This window comes from Anomaloglossus baeobatrachus, chromosome 8 (assembly GCF_048569485.1).
Source record: "Anomaloglossus baeobatrachus isolate aAnoBae1 chromosome 8, aAnoBae1.hap1, whole genome shotgun sequence".
NCBI lineage: Eukaryota > Metazoa > Chordata > Amphibia > Anura > Aromobatidae > Anomaloglossus > Anomaloglossus baeobatrachus.
The window spans coordinates 233,427,653-233,447,690 of record NC_134360.1 but is presented as its reverse complement, the minus strand read 5'-3'; the positions used below and the strand labels follow the sequence as shown (position 1 = coordinate 233,447,690).

At 47.5% G+C, this 20,038-nt stretch overlaps 1 protein-coding gene across 3 annotated transcripts in view; it reads left to right on the top strand.

Annotated features, from left to right (window-relative positions):
• Window positions 1–20,038, top strand: part of LOC142248924 (phosphoglucomutase-1) — a 119,099-nt gene that overhangs the window by 70,780 nt on the left and 28,281 nt on the right. For 2 of the 3 annotated variants that reach the window (XM_075320356.1, XM_075320354.1), the window contains one exon: window positions 15,237–15,399. In XM_075320356.1, coding sequence (XP_075176471.1) covers window positions 15,237–15,399 — 163 coding nt within the window. Of the gene's footprint in view, window positions 1–13,067; window positions 13,376–15,236; window positions 15,400–20,038 lie in introns of those variants that run through there. The other variant, XM_075320357.1, reaches the window with a different exon arrangement.

Below are 20,038 nucleotides of genomic sequence, written 5' to 3'. Positions count from 1 at the left end.
CGGAGAAAGGGTTTAGGAATCATAGCTCTGTAATGCATAGCCTCCTCTTTTTAAAGGGACCAAAAGTAATTGGACAAGGGACTCTAAGGGCTGCAATTAACTCTGAAGGCGTCTCCCTCGTTAACTTGTAATCAATGAAGTAGTTAAAAGGTCTGGGGTTGATTACAGGTGTGTGGTTTTGCATTTGGAAGCTGTTGCTGTGACTAGACAACATGCGGTCTAAGGAACTCTCAATTGAGGGGAAGCAGAACTTCCTGAGGCTGAAAAAAAAGAAAAAATCCATCAGAGAGATAGCAGACATGCTTGGAGTAGCAAAATCAACAGTCGGGTACATTCTGAGAAAAAAGGAATTGACTGGTGAGCTTGGGAACTCAAAAAGGCCTGGGCGTCCACGGATGACAACAGTGGTGGATGATCGCCGCATACTTTCTTTGGTGAAGAAGAACCCGTTCACAACATCAAATGAAGTCCAGAACACTCTCAGTGAAGTAGGTGTATCTGTCTCTAAGTCAACAGTAAAGAGAAAACTCCATGAAAGTAAATACAAAGGGTTCACATCTAGATGCAAACCATTCATCAATTCCAAAAATAGACAGGCCAGAGTTAAATTTGCTGAAAAACACCTCATGAAGCCAGCTCAGTTCTGGAAAAGTATTCTATGGACAGATGAGACCAAGATCAACCTGTACCAGAATGATGGGAAGAAAAAAGTTTGGAGAAGAAAGGGAACGGCACATGATCCAAGGCACACCACATCCTCTGTAAAACATGGTGGAGGCAACGTGATGGCATGGGCATGCATGGCTTTCAATGGCACTGGGTCACTTGTGTTTATTGATGACATAACAGCAGACAAGAGTAGCCGGATGAATTCTGAAGTGTACCGGGATATACTTTCAGCCCAGATTCAGCCAAATGCCGCAAAGTTGATCGGACGGCGCTTCATAGTACAGATGGACAATGACCCCAAGCATACAGCCAAAGCTACCCAGGAGTTCATGAGTGCAAAAAAGTGGAACATTCTGCAATGGCCAAGTCAATCACCAGATCTTAACCCAATTGAGCATGCATTTCACTTGCTCAAATCCAGACTTAAGACGGAAAGACCCACAAACAAGCAAGACCTGAAGGCTGCGGCTGTAAAGGCCTGGCAAAGCATTAAGAAGGAGGAAACCCAGCGTTTGGTGATGTGCATGGGTTCCAGACTTAAGGCAGTGATTGCCTCCAAAGGATTCACAACAAAATATTGAAAATAAAAATATTTTGTTTGGGTTTGGTTTATTTGTCCAATTACTTTTGACCTCTTAAAATGTGGAGTGTTTGTAAAGAAATGTGACAATTCCTACAATTTCTATCAGATATTTTTGTTCAAACCTTCAAATTAAACGTTACAATCTGCACTTGAATTCTGTTGTAGAGGTTTCATTTCAAATCCAATGTGGTGGCATGCAGAGCCCAACTCACGAAAATTGTGTCACTGTCCAAAGATTTCTGGACCTAACTGTATGTCGCTCCCCGGATGTTACATGAAAGAGGGGGCCTGGCCGGGTGTGTGGACTTCTGCTATGGAGGCGCTATGCCTTGGTAGGCCGCATGACTCTGATAGCTTTTGGTGGCCAGGACCAGCTCATTGAGAGTCCACCAGTTCCTTATGAATGGCACTTTACTACACAGCCACTTGATGGCAACTATATACAAGAGATATCCGGCACATGACGTCTCTTGCGTTTCTTCATTAGCCCACAGTATCTCTACACACAGTCTCTACTTCCTACACTTCACTTTTTTCTGCCTCCAATAGTCTCATTTGTTTCACCACTACCAACTTAGCATCACAGCGTAGTCCGTGAAAGTCTTATCCTCCACCTGCGTCTTATCGGCCTCCTTGAAGACTCATTTGCCAATATGGCTTAAGGCTATGTGCGCACTAGACCGTTTTTCCCGCGGATTTACCCGCGGATTTGCCCCGGAAATTTCTTGAGAAATGTCTGCAATCTTTGTGCAGACATTTCCCATGAAATTCAATGAGAAAAAAAAATAGCTGTGCGCACTGTGCGGATTTTTCTCAAGAAAATTTCTTGAGAAAATTTTCTCGAGAAACTTTCTTGAGAAAATGTGCATGTCCATTAATTTCCGCAGGTACCGGGGGTATTCCGGGGGTATTCCGCAGGTAGCAATGATGTGCGGTATACCACCGGAATAGCCGCGATTTACCTGCGGTAATGCCCATCGCTGCCTGCGGTTTTGCAGGAAGCGATGTCATTATGCCAGGAAGAGGAGCAGAGGAAACACACGTCGCACTCCCTGGACGCCGCACAGAAGCACTTCCGTGCGACCTCCAGGTGTCTGTGCAGTCTGTGTCCTGCTCCGGCCTCGCGGCTGCCTGCACTGCAGGGTGTCAGTGTCTGCCCGCAGTGTCAGCAGCCTGTCACGCGGCAGCGCAGGCAGACACTGACACCCTGCAGTGCTGGGAGCCGCGGGGATGACGATCGCTGCTGTCAGGAGGTGAGATCATTACCTGCTGTGACGATCTCCTGCCTCCTGACGTCAGCGCTGTCACTGCTGTCTAGGGCCGACTCGCGAGCGGCCCGAGACTGTCACTAGCGGTGACGTCACGGGCTCTCGCGATAAGTCAGTGACAGCGCTGACGTCAGCAGTACAGGAGATGATCACAGAAGGTAATGATCTCATCTATGCTCCTGATGGCAGCGCTCGTCATCCCCTGCAGTGACCTGAGCTGACCTATTGATGTTAGTTCAGGTCACTGCATTGCTCTCCCAGCCAATGGGGAACATTCTGTTTTTCATTGACTGGGACAGCGACTATGGTATGGATCGCCGTGCCCCCCCCCCCTTATTGGATTACGCCGGACGTGGAATTGATTGTTCTCTTTTCAATAAATTGGTTAAAGAGGGAATGTTTTGGGGAGTGTTTTTTCAAATAAAACTTTTTTTGTTGTCTATTTTTTAATTATTACTGACTGGGTTGGTGATGTCGGGTATCTGATAGACGCCTGACCTCACCAACCCCAGGGCTTGATGCCAGGTGACATTACACATCTGGCATCAACCCCATATATTACCCCGTTTGCCAACGCACCAGGGCGCGGGATGAGCTGGGGCAAAGCGCCAGGATTGGCACGTCTAATGGATGCGCCACTTCTGGGGCGGCTGCGGCCTGCTATTTTTAGGCTGGGGAGTGTCCAATAACAGTGGACCTCCCTAGTCTGAGAATATCAGACCCCAGCTGTCCGCTTTACCTTGGCTGGTGATCCAATATGGGGGGGACCCCACGTTTTTTGTTTTAAATTATTTATATAATTTAAAATAACAGCGTGGGGTGCCCACTGTTTTGGATTATCAGCCAAGGTGAAGCTGCCAGCAGTGGTCTGCAGGCTGCAGCCGTCTGCTTTACCCTAGCTGGCTACAAAAAATGGGGGGACCTCACGTCATTTTTTTTTAATTATTTATTTATTTTATGGCTAAATACAAGGCTAAGCACCCTTTAGGCTACTTTCACACATCCGGCTTGAGCTCTGCGGCTCAATCCGGCTGTGCAAGCTATGCAACGGATGCGGTGAAAACACCGCATCCTTTGCATAGGTTTTTCCTTTGCGGCCAGTCCGGTTTTTGCCGCTTGTGGCATGCTACTGAGCATGCGCAGTGGCAAAAACCGCATGCGGCGGCCGGATGCGGTTATTGCCGCATCGCGCCGCATCCGGCCGCCATAGGCATGTATTGAAAAATGTGCTGCATCGGCCGAATGCGGCGCGATGCGGTTTTTTTTGCCGCACGAAAAAACGTGCCAGGCAACGTTCCATCCGGCCGCCGCATCGGCTACATCTGCCGCATGCGGCAAAAAACGGACGGAACGCAAGGCCATGCGGCACAATGCGGCACTAATTAAAGTCTATGCAGGAAAATCGCAACCGGCAGCAAAAAAAACCGGTTGCGATTTTCATGCAAAGTGCCGGATTGTGCCGCATAGCAAAAACCGGAGGTGTGAAAGTAGCCTAAGTGCCACATGAAAGTCACTAAAGGGTGCCAGCTTAGAAAATGCAGGGAGGTGGAACATTATATAGGTTTTTCTCATCTATCTATCTATCTATCTATCTATCTATCTATCTATCTATCTATCTATCTATCTATCCCTCTATCTATCTATCTATCTATCCATCTATCCCTCTATCTATCTATCTATTCATCTATCTATCCCTCTATCTATCTATCTATTCATCTATCCATCTTTCCCTCTATCCATTATCTGTCTATCGATTATCTTTATTATTTATTGCAGGGACAAACCTGCGGTAAATCCGCGGTAAATCCGCGGTAAATCCGCGGCAAATTCGCGGCAAATTCGCGGCAAATCCGCGGCAAATCCGCGGCAAAAACGCATGCGGATTTGGTGCGGATTTTTTCCGCAGGTCCGGAAATCTTTCACTGGCAGAAGTTTCTCAAGAAATTTTCTTGAGAAACTTCACATTTCTAGTGCGCACATAGCCTAAAGCCTACTGATACTTGAGGAACTCCTGCCCAGGACACCCACTTCATCTCACGTTCTGTTCTGCGAGACATCCTCTCTGGACTCGCCTCCAGTTGTCCACTCTACACTACAGTCTATTTTCTATCATTCCAGGATCTCGCTTCCCTCTGTCTCGGTCTCTTCTTTTCGTAATCTCGCTGTCATTGTCTCGGACTCTTCTCTCACCCTACGAACACCCATGTCATGCGGCTTGCTACTAGTCAGACCTTAGGTCTGCTCCTGTCTGAGGCTGGGCCCTGTCTGACAGAAAACTGACTCTGTCCATTCACTGTAGCCCCTCCCACTCTGGGCTAATGCCAAACATTAACTTTGACTAAGGGGTACTTTGCACTCTGCGACATCGCTATCGATGCTGAGCGCGATAGTACCCGCCCCCATTGCACATGCGACATCTCGTGATAGCTGCCGTAGCGAACATTATCGCTACGGCAGCTTCACATGCACTCACCTGCCCTGCGACGTAGCTCTGGTCGGCGATCTGCCTCCTTCCTAAGGGGGCGGATCGTGCGGCGTCACAGCGACGTCACACGGCAGCCAATAGAAGCGGAGGGGCGGAGATGAGCGGGATGTAAACATCCCACCCACGTCCTTCCTTCCGCATTGCGGGCGGGACGCAGGTAAGGAGATGTTCCTCGCTCCTGCGGCTTCACACACAGCGATGTGTGCTGCCGCAGGAACGAGGAACAACATCGTATCACCTGTCGGTCCAAAATTATGGAAATAACCGACACTACACAGATCAACAATTTACGACGCTTTTGCGATCGTTTATCAGTGCATCTAGGCTTTACACGTTGCGACATCGTTACCGGCGCCGGATGTGCGTCACTTTCGATTTGACCCTGACGATATCGCAGGTGCGATGTCGCAACGTGCAAAGTACCCCTTACTCTACTGTCTGGCAACACAATCTCAACACCACTAATACATGTCACAATTCACATTATACATTGCACATCACAACACTAACACCAGTGTCTTCAAGGGGGAACGTGGGCAGCATGTCCATCTTATTTCAGGAGAACATGGGGCATGGCTACACCCCACCCTTTCTCAGACAGAAAAGAAGCAGCTAATATCAGGGCCCTGAGGCTGTCTGTTACAGTAGGCTACGACCTTCTGGAAGAAGAGGAGCAGAAGGAGCATCTCCGGCGTCACACTGAATTACAGGTATTGTGGGGATACAGAACTGCACTGCGCAGCTCATCTTTATAGTTTAAGGGCAGGGACAGAAAAAGTTGTTGTTTTTTTTTTGTTTGTTTCTTTTACTCTCCCCAGTCTACCCCTTTAGGAAAATAGAATGCACCATGCACGGTCCTTTTTTTTTTTTTTTTTTTTTTAATCTATCAGAATAATAGTCAGTAATAGAAGGCAGCTGTGAATATACTATAGCTGTCTGTCTGTAGCTCATCCACAGGAGCTGCAGATAAAAGGTGCCTTTCTGCATATTAAAGGGATCCTGTCACCGGATTTGGTGACTATAAGCTGCAGCCACCACCACTGAACTCTTATATACAGCATTCTGGAATACTGTACAGTATATAAGAGCCCAGTCTACGCTGTAGAACGTAAAAATCACTATTGTTATACTCACGTGGGGGGGGCGGTCCGGTCCGATGGGTGTCGCTGCTCTCCGGACCCACGCCTCCTCTCTGCGGCGATCGCCATGTGATTATGGTTGGAATTTCGGGCCATATTGTGGAATGGCCAGTAGTGCCGGACATTTCACTGTGAAATCACACCAGCGATGGATTGGGATGTTTTTAGGATTTTTTTTTCATAAAGAGAGAGAGTTTTACAGAAGTAGCGGAAGGGCTGCAATCCCCTACATTCGAGTTTTCTTGAATTGTCTTGTTTGTCCGCAATGTTGGCTCCTCAGTTACCGGAGCGCGGTGACTTGTTCATGAACGTTTTAGACTGGAGCTTTCCCTGTAAAGTTGGGCGACTTGTCTGACACGTGACTATTTTAGAGCTCTGATTTTACTGCAAAAAGGCTAGGAGAACTAACATTTTATAATGGGGGCAGCTGGGGGGGTGGGGGGGCTTATAGCCAGTTCCCTGTACACTTGGCGCCTGTGTTTGGCTCGAGGCCTCGGATTGTCCTCTGTTATTTTTTTGAAAGGAGACTTTCCTGAATGTCTTTCACGTCTCTCACAAAACCTGCAAGGGACGAGCTTCTACAGACCAAGGGCAGCGCACAGAGACCTTATAACAAATCAATGTAAAGTGCTAGGCTACCTTATGGCTGTCCATGGGACATTCCAAAAAAACTGTATGGGGGTGGGGGGGGTTCTGACTGCCCGGAATATGGGGACCTTTATCTGTTACTCACCTGCAACTTTTTATTTTTTTTATTTTTTTTGCCTTAACATGAAAACGCAGGTTATGGCCAGAAATCCGCAGCAGAAGTTTCACGCGTTTTTAGTACTAACTCATTCTAATCTCAATGTAGAAAAACTGCAGTAAAACACTGAAGGGGTTAACAACTTAACATGCTGTTGTTTTGTTTTGTTTTTTTGTTTGTTTTTTTTTTAAATGAATGAACGCCCCACAGGTCACAAACCGCAAGGGAAAAAAAAATGCACCATGTGAATGAGACCTTTTGTAAATCCTTGCGCTTACTTTGCCGTTGCTGTAAGATACTGGGATCTTTCTGCTTGAATCACTGTGTGAACAAGAACCATGTATATGAGGCAAGAAAGCCTCTGAACGAGCATCTACCGCCACTAGCACAGAGGCATACTATTGTCCCGCTATCATGCAGGACGCGGGTGTGATGAAGCTGAGCGGTGTTCTCCTCCATTAGGGCCGCCACCATTGGGATCTGATCGCTGCACGTTGGATAATGCCGCAGTATGATGCTGCCCAGACCCCGCTGGACCTCGTGCCGCTGTCCCGGCTGCTGTGCCAGCATACAGTAGTCCATGGCTGACGTTTGCTCCGCTGACCTCGTGCCGCTGTCCCGGCTGCTGTGCCAGCATACAGTAGTCCATGGCTGACGTTGGCTTGGGTGGCTGAGTGTCCCGACTCTGTGCTCCCCATGGTCAGTACCACTGTGCAGCTGATTGTGGGTCGGCCTTGGTGTGATTGACAGCTATAATCTCCTGTGCTGTAGTGTTAGATCTCAGTATGTTTCAGAGATGGTGGTTGTAGTGTCCAGGACTTGTATGTTGATGATGACCCATCCCTAGCACAGGTCATCAATATCCGGTCGGTGGGTCCAACACTTGATCAGCTCTTCTCATACCTCATTGTGGTGGAAGCATTCTGAACAGTGCTGCCCCATACACTGTAGTGGCCATTTTCAGGTACTGCAGCTCGGATGCGTTCACATTGTGCTTAGCTGCAGTACTGGCAAATGTCCACTAGGAGCGCTAGGGTCCTGGCTCTGTACGCGGTGTACAGCTGAGCTTTTTTAAGCCGAGTATCAGCAGATCGGGGGTGGCGATGGGTATCGGACCCCCGCTAATCTGATATTGGGTATAGTCATTAGTATATAATCCCTGGGCAGCCCTTTGGGAGGGTTTCTCTTTTTTTCTGTCGTAGCGCACCTCTCCCCTGTGTGACAATAAAGCCGTGATCTGTGCCCCGTAGTCAGTGCTGTGCCTCCGGATACAGATCCGCTCTGTGTGCTGGATCACGAGCAGTGGTGAGGGCTTTGGCATCTGTACAAATGTCGCTGCCGCACCCTTCTATTCAGCTGGTGAATCACCGGGTGCCAACACATCACAGAAATGGTTGTAGGAAAGGTCCTACTCCGGGCCATGAAGATCTAGATGATCGACACTCCATCTTTCCATCATTATCGGAGTGGAGTTATGTCGTTATATGGCCACATTGAGGGGTCTGCGGTAAAGTTTCATCACTCAGGCCTGAATATTACAGGACCCCAAATGATTTTTGGTTCTGTTGACCTTGGCATTACATCAGTGTTTAAATAAATAAATAAATCTTTATTTTTATATACCGCTAACATATTCCACAGCGCTTTGCATACATCAGGAACACTGTCCCCATTGGGGCTCACAATCTAAATTCCCTATCTGTATGTCTTTGAAGTGTGGGAGGAAACCGGAGAACCCGGAGGAAACCCACACAAACACTGGGAGAACATACAAACTCCTTGCAGATGTCGTCCTTGGTGGGATTCGAACCCAGGACTCCAGCGGTGCAAAGCTGCAGTGCTAACCACTGAGCCACTGTGCTGCTGTTTAGGGTATATACACCCGGCATTACGGTAATTTGACCGGCCGGCGATCCGCTCTTTTCCATTCTAGAGGGAGTTCAAATACGGAGGTAATATACTGCTGGTGACCGTCTAGGCCAGTTTCTGGTGTGATGCGGTGACAATGGCCATTAATTCATCCTTCAAGGACTTGTACGTGACATTATTAATTGTGGCCGGACTTGATCGATCCCGTTACCTTTCTAAAAATATCCTCTTTTACCTTGACCTCTAATTCTCCTGTTTAGAAGAACCTCGGCGGAGGGTAAACGGGGGTCGTCTGTTGAATATACCTGTGACTAGTGAGGACCCTGTCTCTCCGCAGGTCTGTTAGACCCCCCCCCTTGTAAACTGAAGCCCCCGGCTGTCTGCTGTATCACTGGACATGAGAGCAGATCGGCCATTTCTGACCTTTTTTATACAAAACTCCACGTCCCGATCAAAGGTTGCGGAGTCTTTACAAACAAATCTGCATTTGTCTTTCTATTTCTGCACTGACCGTACAATCATTTACATGGCCCATAACCGTGCGAATGCTCACTAATAACTCCTAAATGTCCAACCGAGGGGAGAGCAATTAAAAGGGTTTATTTAAAGGGGCTCAGTGAGATAAAGAATGGGCAATGGAATAAAATAACAGACCGCGGCGATCATCGTGTGCTGCTGGCCCGCATTGGTAATCTGCTTTACCATGCATATTCCCAGTGGGACGCTGCGTCTATCTGCGTGACTGCTGCAGCCAATCACTGGGCTCAACAATGATCTACAGCATACAGGGAACAACCACTGAGCACTGAACCTGCAGCTCATCCGGTAGATGTGATATAGAAAATAATAGCAGAAATTTACCAACTGCACAAACCTTTTTTTTTTTTTTTTTTTCTTTTCGTGTCCAACGTTTTTAGCACCTTCCTGTATTTTAATGTGCATATATGTGGTGCTGGGGGGGGGGGTCTCCTTCCCACATAGTTACATAGGTTGAAAAAAGACCCCGGTCCATCTAGTTCTAGTTAAACCTTCCTCTACCACCTATATATTATGTCACTAAATCATTTATAACTTCTCCAAGCTCTGGTGGACAGATGATTGACAGCTGCCCTCTAGCGCTAATGGCCGTCATCGGAGACAACGCTCATCCCATCTATTTAACCCTTTCTGCACTGCAATCCTATGCAGATCATCATGTTGAGAAACGGTCCATCGGCTCCCTCTGTTGTATCCCTGCCCTAAATAATTAAACCTGTGTGAACCAGGACTGTCCCATGCAAGGTAAAGGGCTTCAGAGTTGAATGATGTAATTCATCACTGCCACCACTAGAGGGACTATTTACTGCAGTATCTGTAAGGTGTCTCCATACAGACATTTATTATTAGTATTTTATTATTAATAATAAAATAATAAAAAATACTAATAAAAACAATATATTTATTAGTATATTATTTTTTAAATTATTAATAATAATAATAATAATAATAATGGTAGATATTTGGCTCAGAGTTGTAATAATGAAAAAGTTTATAAAATGCTGGGAATTTTAAGAGATCGGATTTAGCGATTTAGAAATCCGCTATTCCAATCCGCCCATACCGCATTGATTATTCTATACTTGCACATAGTACATAGACGCTTCGTTGAGGTTCCCAGCTTTATAAATGGATGTTGCTCCGGGGTTGTGAATGGCTCCAGGTTTGATGGTGTCTGTGCGGCTCTGCCCCGGCTCTCCTGGGCGGTTCGCTCCTATTTACAGGCACTAATGGGCAGATTCTTGTTCCTGTGACCTTAATGAAATTAGAAAGGATTAGGTTACGGGACTTGGGAACTAAATACCAGACACCGTCCACCTATCCCCAACTTGTGGACTCTGAGCAAAGGTCAGCGAGGAGGGAAGAGAAACAGGTGTTACGGTCGGGTCCGGTTACTGTGGAGCCTCTATAGCCACGGACGTTACCTCCGGCAAATTCCTGACGGAAATGGATTCTGGGCAATTAACTCGATAAGAATGTGTATAAATAAAAGTAAGAGCAAAATGCCGGGGAGCAGAACTGTGCACCTCCAGATTATGGCTGACCTGAGCACTGGAGGCCGGCAGTGTAAGGCACAGATGTCCGAACGCATCATCTGCCCAGAACTAGAGAGCAAGTGGCACCTAAAGTAACTACAAAAGAGACACTAGAGAGCAGGACATCATCCGGTATACCTGCACGAGAGAGACACTAGAGAGCAGGGCATCACCCGGGATCCCTGCAGGACAGACACTAGAGAGCAGGGCGTCACCCGGGATCCCTGCAGGAGAGACACTAGAGAGCAGGACATCACCCGGGATCCCTGCACGAGAGAGACACTAGAGAGCAGGACATCACCCGGGATCCCTGCAGGAGAGATACTAGAGAGCAGGACATCACCCGGGATCCCTGCAGGAGAGATACTAGAGAGCAGGACATCACCCGGGATCCCTGCACGAGAGAGACACTAGAGAGCAGGACATCACCCGGGATCCCTGCAGGACAGACACTAGAGAGCAGGACCTCACCCGGGATCCCTGCAGGAGAGAGACACTAGAGAGCAGGACCTCACCCGGGATCCCTGCAGGAGAGACACTAGAGAGCAGGACCTCACCCGGGATCCCTGCAGGAGAGACACTAGAGAGCAGGACATCACCCGGGATCCCTGCACGAGAGAGACACTAGAGAGCAGGACATCACCCGGGATCCCTGCACGAGAGAGACACTAGAGAGCAGGACATCACCCGGGATCCCTGCACGAGAGACACTAGAGAGCAGGGCGTCACCCGGGATCCCTGCAGGACAGACACTAGAGAGCAGGACATCACCCGGGATCCCTGCACGAGAGAGACACTAGAGAGCAGGACATCACCTGGGATACCTGCAGGAGAGACACTAGAGAGCAGGACATCACCTGGGATCCCTGCAGGAGAGACACTAGAGAGCAGGACATCACCCGGGATCCCTGCAGGAGAGACACTAGAGAGCAGGACATCACCTGGGATACCTGCAGGAGAGAGACTAGAGAGCAGGACATCACCCGGGATCCCTGCACGAGAGAGACACTAGAGAGCAGGACATCACCCGGGATCCCTGCACGAGAGAGACACTAGAGAGCAGGACATCACCCGGGATCCCTGCACGAGAGAGACACTAGAGAGCAGGACATCACCCGGGATCCCTGCAGGAGAGACACTAGAGAGCAGGACATCACCCGGGATCCCTGCAGGAGAGACATTATAGAGCAGGACATCACCCGGGTTCCCTGCACGAGAGACACTAGAGAGCAGGACATCACCCGGGATCCCTGCAGGAGAGAGACACTAGAGAGCAGGACATCACCCGGGATCCCTGCACGAGAGAGACACTAGAGCAGGACATCACCCGGGATCCCTGCACGAGAGAGACACTAGAGCAGGACATCACCCGGGATCCCTGCACGAGAGAGACACTAGAGCAGGACATCACCCGGGATCCCTGCAGGAGAGAGACACTAGAGAGCAGGACATCACCCGGGATCCCTGCACGAGAGAGACACTAGAGAGCAGGATATCACCCGGGATCCCTGCACGAGAGAGACACTAGAGAGCAGGACATCACCCGGGATCCCTGCAGGAGAGAGACACTAGAGAGCAGGACGTCATCTGAGATCCCTGGAAGAGAGAGACACTAGAGAGCAGGACATCACCCGGGATCCCTGCACGAGAGACACTACATAGCCCGGCTATATGTAAGGTTAGGGCTGTGTATAATGTTGGGCAGTATATAATGTGTATATACACTAGTTTTTTTGCGCTAACTGTTGATGCTTAACCTTACACCTGAGCCGGGTGATGATCCGCGCAGGCGGAGCTCCGGCTCTTACGCATTTGTCACTCTCCAGCAATCTCTGCCTCGTGTTGGCTGGCACCAGACCAGGGCTACTGGCAGAATCCAGGAATACTGCTCATTTTCTGCCCACCTGCTCGGCCACCATGCATGCACCGGCGTGCCCTTTTAGGCTTTTCCCAATTTGCATGCGACCCCCTTAACGCGACCCCTCACACCCCGTGGATTATCTTGCTAAGGTGTGTAGTAAAATCCATGTATATGTTTAAATATTCCCTCCAGTGACATTGACGGCTGGAGACATGTGTACGCAGCGTTCTTCAGTTACACTTAGAAACCGCATCGTCCTCGCATCCTGGCAGCTATTTTTGGCCTCTCCTCGTTGAACGTCTCGCTGTTGGATTTGACATTGCTGCTCCTTAAAATCAGTTTCCTGCATTTGGCCCCCTTTCTTTTTAATTTTTTTTTTTTTTCTTGCCAATTTTTGTACATTTTTGGCCCCTATGAATTAACGCAATGGATGACGGCCCGATCCCGCTGCTGACGTTACCAACGGCGCCGTACTATGACCAGAGACCGGGAACTAGTGGACTAAGAAAGAAGACTTACTATTTCCAGACCAAGATCAGCTACCTTCAGAATTTTATCCAAAGCATTTTTTTTTCCATCGATCTCCGGGATCGTCAGGGATCTACTATGGTCGTCGGCGGAGATGGCCGATATTTTAATAAATCTGCTATTGAAACGATCGTTCAGATGGCTGCTGCCAATGGGGTAGGTGTGAGCAACTCAGGATAGTCCTGCTTTTACATTTAGAATATTTTTTCTTTTTTGTGTTTTGAGATTTTCATTATGTAAATTTGTGTATTATATAAAATTAAAAAAAAAACCCAAAATATTTATTCCTCAAGATAAAATATTTCCTAATTTTTTTTATCTTGTTTTGTGTAGTATAAATATTTGAAGGAAAAAAAAAAAAGTAATATTGTTTTTTATAATTTTGTTGTTACTTTTTGCTCTCCTTTACGACGCTCCTCGTTCCTTCCATCACATATTGGAGCGGAAGTTTTTAAGATTCCATGAATGAGTGAGATTTTGACATTTGACAAGTGACATGAATGACAGAGATATCATATCATTGTCTGTTGCTTCGCTGGAAAATTAATGCTGGGCATTTAACAACTTTTTTTTTCCCTAAATATATTGTAGATTATTTTATCTATTTATGTTCTTTTATAATCAGAATACCAACTGCCAAACTGTTTAAGTGCATATTCTTAGTGTATATAAATAATAATATACGGTACATAATATGCAAAATGCTTGAATTTTAGTATTTCCTTTTTATTTCTTTTTGAGGGGGAGTAATGGTTATATAATTTTAATTTCCAGTATTTTTGGTGGTGGGGTGGAATGGGGTCTTTTTTTGTATTCGCATTTTTTTTTTTTTTTTCCTTGCACGTTCTTCTTTTTTTTTTTTTTTTGTATTCGCGCCTTTTTTTGTTCTCGTGTCTCTTTTTGTACTCGCGTCGTTTTTTTTTTTGTTTTTTTTTTATACTAGCGTCTTTTTTTTGCATGCGTTTTTTTTTTTTTTTTCTTGCACTTCGTCTTTTATTGTATTTGCCTTTTTTTGTTCTCACGTCTTTTTGTACTTGCGTCGTTTTTTTTTTGTACAAGCGGTTTTTTTATGCGTTTTTTTTGTATTCGCATTTTTTTATTTGCGTCTTTTTTTATTCACGTATTTTTTTTTTTTGCACTCGCGCCTTTTTGTGCTAACGTCTTCTTTTTTTTGTACCAGCGTCTTTTATTTGTATTCATCTTTTTTTTTTTTTTTTTTTTTTTGTTTTTATTCGCGTTTATTTTTCCACTTGCGTCTTTTTCTTGTATTCGTTTTTTTTTGTTTTTCTTTTTTGTACTCGCGTCATTTCAGTTGTGAGCTCGACGCCATCATTATTTTAGTGTAAATTTTAAAGTTATAATTTATTTTTTTTCAAAAATGCCCCCTCCTCCTAATTTAGCCCTTTTAAAGGGGGAATAAATCCCATGGCAATACGCATCCTATTTCAGATTTGGGGTCTACAGTGAATGGCCGTTCTTGGGTCATCTGTTTTCTGGCAGCAGCAAATCAACTTGGAGGCGCTGCCTTTAGTAGCCAATCACATCGGTGCTTTTAGTTTATCAGGTCGTGGTGTGATCTGATTGGTTTCTTGGTGCTGCAGTAATACATAGAGCTCACGAGTGTTGTTTTTGTTTGTGTTTATATCGGGGAACTTGGACGATCTCCTTACTTAAAGGGATTGTCCGTGATTTACAAAAAAAGTCTGTTTTTCTGTGATTAGGATATATTGGTAAGTGTCCTTCATCACAAAGTGCTGCCCTATCACTTTATAATCGGCAGGGGCTCGATATTTAGGATGCCCCCCAACAATGATTTGTGGTTTTGTGCAGAGTCTGGTGGCCCGGGCACAGCCATGCAGGACGAGACTGAAGATTGTCAGCAAATGCAGCCTCTTAATTGTCTAGATTGTTGAGGGTCCCAGATGTCGGACCCCTACCGAGCATCGCAGATCTTTAAGCCTTCGCTGTGTACATGAGATCTGTTCTGCTTAACATCAACACATCTGTGTAATTTCAGATCGGGCGTCTGGTCATTGGGCAGAACGGCATCTTGTCCACTCCGGCCGTGTCCTGCATCATCCGCAAGATCAAGGCTATTGGTGGAATAATATTGACGGCCAGTCACAACCCCGGAGGACCCAACGGAGACTTCGGCATTAAGTTTAACACTTCCAATGGAGGTAAGAGAAAAAACAAACTACAATTCTCAAGTGGCTGCCACTAGTGATGGGCGAACCCGAACTGTAAAGTTCTGGGTTCGTACCGAACACATAGTGTTCGTGCGCACGATCCCAAACACAAGTTTTCTGGGAAGGTCGTGTTGCACTTTGGGTCCAGGGGCTGTAAAAAAAAAAAAAAAAAAAAAAGCACATTATTAAAAATATTATGATCATACTTTACAGGTCCCGCGACATGTCCTGCAGACTCTGTCTCCCGGCCGCTTCTGCTTCCGTGTCCGATCATTGCTGTTCCCCCGGGTAACCACTACTGACTTGCACGATGTCATAGCCATGTGACCAGTCTGGTGTGAATGTTATACAGACATTGGGTTAGACTAGTCACATGGCTATGACATCATGGAAGGTCCTGTTAACTTACGGGGGTATTCAGTGCACTGCTCGGCACTCCGCAGTCTTCGCCTGTTTTTGGCCGTGTTCGCGGTGACCTCAGGGTTCACCCGAGTCCATGGCTCATGGACTCTATTGAACTTTGGATCTCTTCATACCTCTCCAACCGCACTTTTAGTGTCTCCCATTCCCACACAACCTCTTCATCCCGTTCTCTCTCTGTTGGTGTCCCTCAAGGCTCTGTCCTGGGACCCTTGCTTTTTTCTATCTATACATTTGGCCTGGGACAACTCATAAAGTCCCATGGCTTCCAGTACCACCTATATGCCAATGACACCCAGATCTACCTCTCTGGTCCAGATGTCACATCTCTGCTGTCCAGAATCCCAGAGTGACTATCTGCTATATCTTCCTTCTTTTCCTCTCGCTTCCTAAAGCTCAATATGGCCAAAACTGAACTGATCATCTTTCCTCCATCTCCCCTGCACTCTCCACCTGATCTATCCATTACAATTAATAACATCACGCTCTCCCCAGCACCCAAAGTTCGGTGCCTCGGAGTGACCTTTGACTCTGCCCTGTCCTTCATACCGCACATCCAATCCCTCACCACCTCCTGCCGTTTTCAACTCAAAAATATCTCCAGAATCCGCCCTTTTCTCAATCCCCAATCTACAAAAATTCTAGTGCACGCCCTCATAATCTCCCGCATCGACTACTGCAACATCCTCCTCTGTGGTCTCCCTGCTAACACACTCGCCCCTCTCCAGTCCATCCTTAACTCTGCTGCCCGACTGATCCACCTCTCTCCTCAATACCACCCCGCTTCTCCTCTCTGCAAGTCCCTCCACTGGCTCCCAATCTTCCACCGTATCCAATTCAAATTACTAACACTGACCTACAAAGCTATCCATAATCTGTCTCCTCCATATATCTCTGAACTAATCTCTCGCTACACTCCAAAACGTAACCTCCGGTCCTCCCAAGATCTCCTTCTATCCTCCTCTCTCATTCGCTCCTCATGCAACCGACTCCAAGACTTCTCCCGAGCATCCCCAGTCTCCTGGAACTCACTGCCTCAACACGTCAGACTATCTACTACACTCGCAAGCTTCAAACGGAACCTAAAGACTCATCTGTTCAGAAATGCCTATAACCTTCAATGACCTCACTGCTTCACCCCCGTGCGGAGCTGCCGCCCCACCCCCGTGCGGAGCTGCCGCCCCACCCCCGTGCGGAGCTGCCGCCCCACCCCCGTGCGGAGCTGCCGCCCCACCCCCGTGCGGAGCTGCCGCCCCACCCCCGTGCGGAGCTGCCGCCCCACCCCCGTGCGGAGCTGCCGCCCCACCCCCGTGCGGAGCTGCCGCCCCACCCCCGTGCGGAGCTGCCGCCCCACCACCGTGCGGAGCTGCCGCCCCACCACCGTGCGGAGCTGCCGCCCCACCTACACCCCACCTACTGTCTCCTCCCCAAAATCCTTTAGGATGTAAGCCCGCAAGGGCAGGGCCCTCTTCCCCCTGTGCTAGTCTGTCTATTGTAACGTGTACATGTATTCTGTATGTAACCCCCTCATGTACAGCACCATGGAATCAATGGTGCTCTATAAATAAACAATAATAATAATAATAATAATAACTTTCACTGTCACTGTGCGAGTCTTCCATCGCATCACCCAGTACGGCCACACAGTCTTCTGAGAGGAGAGGTCGGCTGCATGTATTTCCATGCATCTGAGGCGCTCGTGTCCGGAGAGTGTCGGGTGATGCAATGCAAGACTCGCACGAGTCATATGCAAGTCGAACTCCGGTCTCAGTGACAGCCTGCTTTTCATTCTGTAGAGATGCTTGTCTGTGCAGAGTGATGAAGCAGAGCTGACAATGCTCTCTCTGCTTCTAACTCTGTATAGACGCTGTCTGTACAGAGTGACGAAGCAGAGCTGACATTGCGCTACCTGTGGACTACGTCGGACTAAGGATTCTTTTAAAATAAGATGGAGTCTTTAAATGTTTGTTTGTTTGTTTTTTTTTTTTGTTTTTTACTGTTTACTAGAAATTCATGGTGACCATGTCTAATATGGCATGACACCTTGAATTTCGGGCTTACTACCAGCTGAGAATACAAAGCTGGTATTGACCCCTTTATGACCCAGTGTGCCACCACCATCAGGGCCTCTGGATGAGCCGGGTAAAGCGCCTGGAAATGACGCTAAGAAACAATGCGACATTTCCAGGGGCGGCTGCGGGCTCAGGTTTTTATTAGGGAGCGCAGAACGCTTGGGCCTTACCACGCTGAGAATCTCAGCTCCCAGCTACCTGGTTTTACCTGACTGGCGATCAAAATACAGTGTAAGCCCACACTTTTTTTTTTGCAATATATTAATTAATATATTGCAAAAAAAAAAGTGTGGGCTTACACTGTATTTTGATTGCCAGTCAAGGTAAAGCCAGGCAGATGGGGGTGGCAGCCCGTAGCCGTCCGCTTTCTGCGCTAAGAAAAATACTACAGAGCGCTACGTCTTTTCTTTAACTATTTATTCTTACACTACTATATGTGTGAGGGATTCAACAGCCAATCAGACGCTGTCACGCAGAATGGGTGTCTGTGATTGGCTGTTGGAGTAACCTGGAATCTGCCCATACATTCTAGATGCTACAATGTATGGACTGGTTTCAGGTTACTCCAGCATCCAATCACAGACGCCCACTCTGTGCCAGCGTGTTTGATTGTCTGTTATTTTAACAGTAAAATAAAACCACAACACAGAGAAAAAATATTTTATTAGAAATAAAACGGAAGACCTTTAGGACTCCATTTTTATTACTCAAAACAAAAACCCTCCGACGTAGTCCAAAGGCGGGCGAGCATCTTCAGCTCTGCTAGATTTGACTTAAAGGACCTTCCGTGACGTCATAGCATGTGACCAATCTGGTGTGAATGTTGTGACCTCGTGCGTTACAGGACCTTCCGTGATGTCATAGCCATGTGACAAGTCTGTAAACCAATGTCTGTGCAACATTCACACCAGACTGGTCACATGGCTATGACGTCTCGGAAGGTCCTGCAACCCAGGGGCACAGCAATGATTGGACACGGAAGCAGAAGCGGCCGGGAGACAGCGGATGAGCGCAAGATTGTGTTAATCCAAACTATAACTTTACTAAATGTTCGGGCGGGACTCCCGAACGCGAACATCGGAGGGTTCACCCATCACTAGACGCCACACCTCCCCCTGTTGATGTATAATAGGTGCGGTGCATTCCTTCGGGAGCCCAGGGCTACATGGCGACGTCAGATCACAATGTTGTTCTACTACATTGCAGCTAATAGTGAATGTGTCCTATTACCACAGTCTGCAGAATGGCCCCCGCTAGATTCAAGATCCTGATGTTTTGTGGCCCCAGGTCACCATGTAGTGCTAGCCCAAAGGTGTAATCATAGATTTGCATATAAGTAATCACTATATGATCCCTGGTAGATGGAAGACTTTTTGCTTTTGATGTGCCGTAAATGTAGCACGAGAATTGTGGTCAGATAATGGGGTGGTCTCATCTTCTTAAAAGGATACATTTGGTTGTTAAAAAAAAAAGCAAAAAAAACCTTATTAAAAATCCTTTCTGTTTTCAAGAAATGAGTTGCTTATTGTCTAGGTTACCCACCACTACTTCACCAGCAGTGGCAGCTTTCCTAGGCAAGGAGCGCAGCTCTGGAGGTGGCTGGATCCAGTGGCCCTGCCCTTCTTCCTTTGGTGCAGAGACAAAGCTCTCTCTGGTTGCACACCGTTCAGACCTGCAAACACAACCATGCCGCTGTCCAGAGCTGTCAATAATCAGCAGTGCAATATACCCTTGGCAAGCAGGAGGCGGGGGAGCGGTGTCCTCCTGGTAAGCAGGAGGCGGGGGAGCGGTGTCCTCCTGGTGAGCGGGAGGCGGGGGAGCGGTGTCCTCCTGGTGAGCGGGAGGCGGGGGAGCGGTGTCCTCCTGGTGAGCGGGAGGCGGGGGATCGGTGTCCTCCTGGTGAGCAGGAGGCGGGGTAGCAGTGTCCCCCTGGTGAGCAGGGGGTGGGGGAGCGGTGCACTCCTGAAGATAGATGTAACAACCCCTTTACTGTGCTGATACTTTTTTATTTGGAGTCTGCAGAGATCAGCCGCATGTCCCTTTTATTCCACAGTAAGGCCCTGTGCGCACTAGAAAATTGAATTTTCGTAAGAAAATTCCACAGGCTCTGAAAGATTTTCGCATCCGCGGTAAAAAAA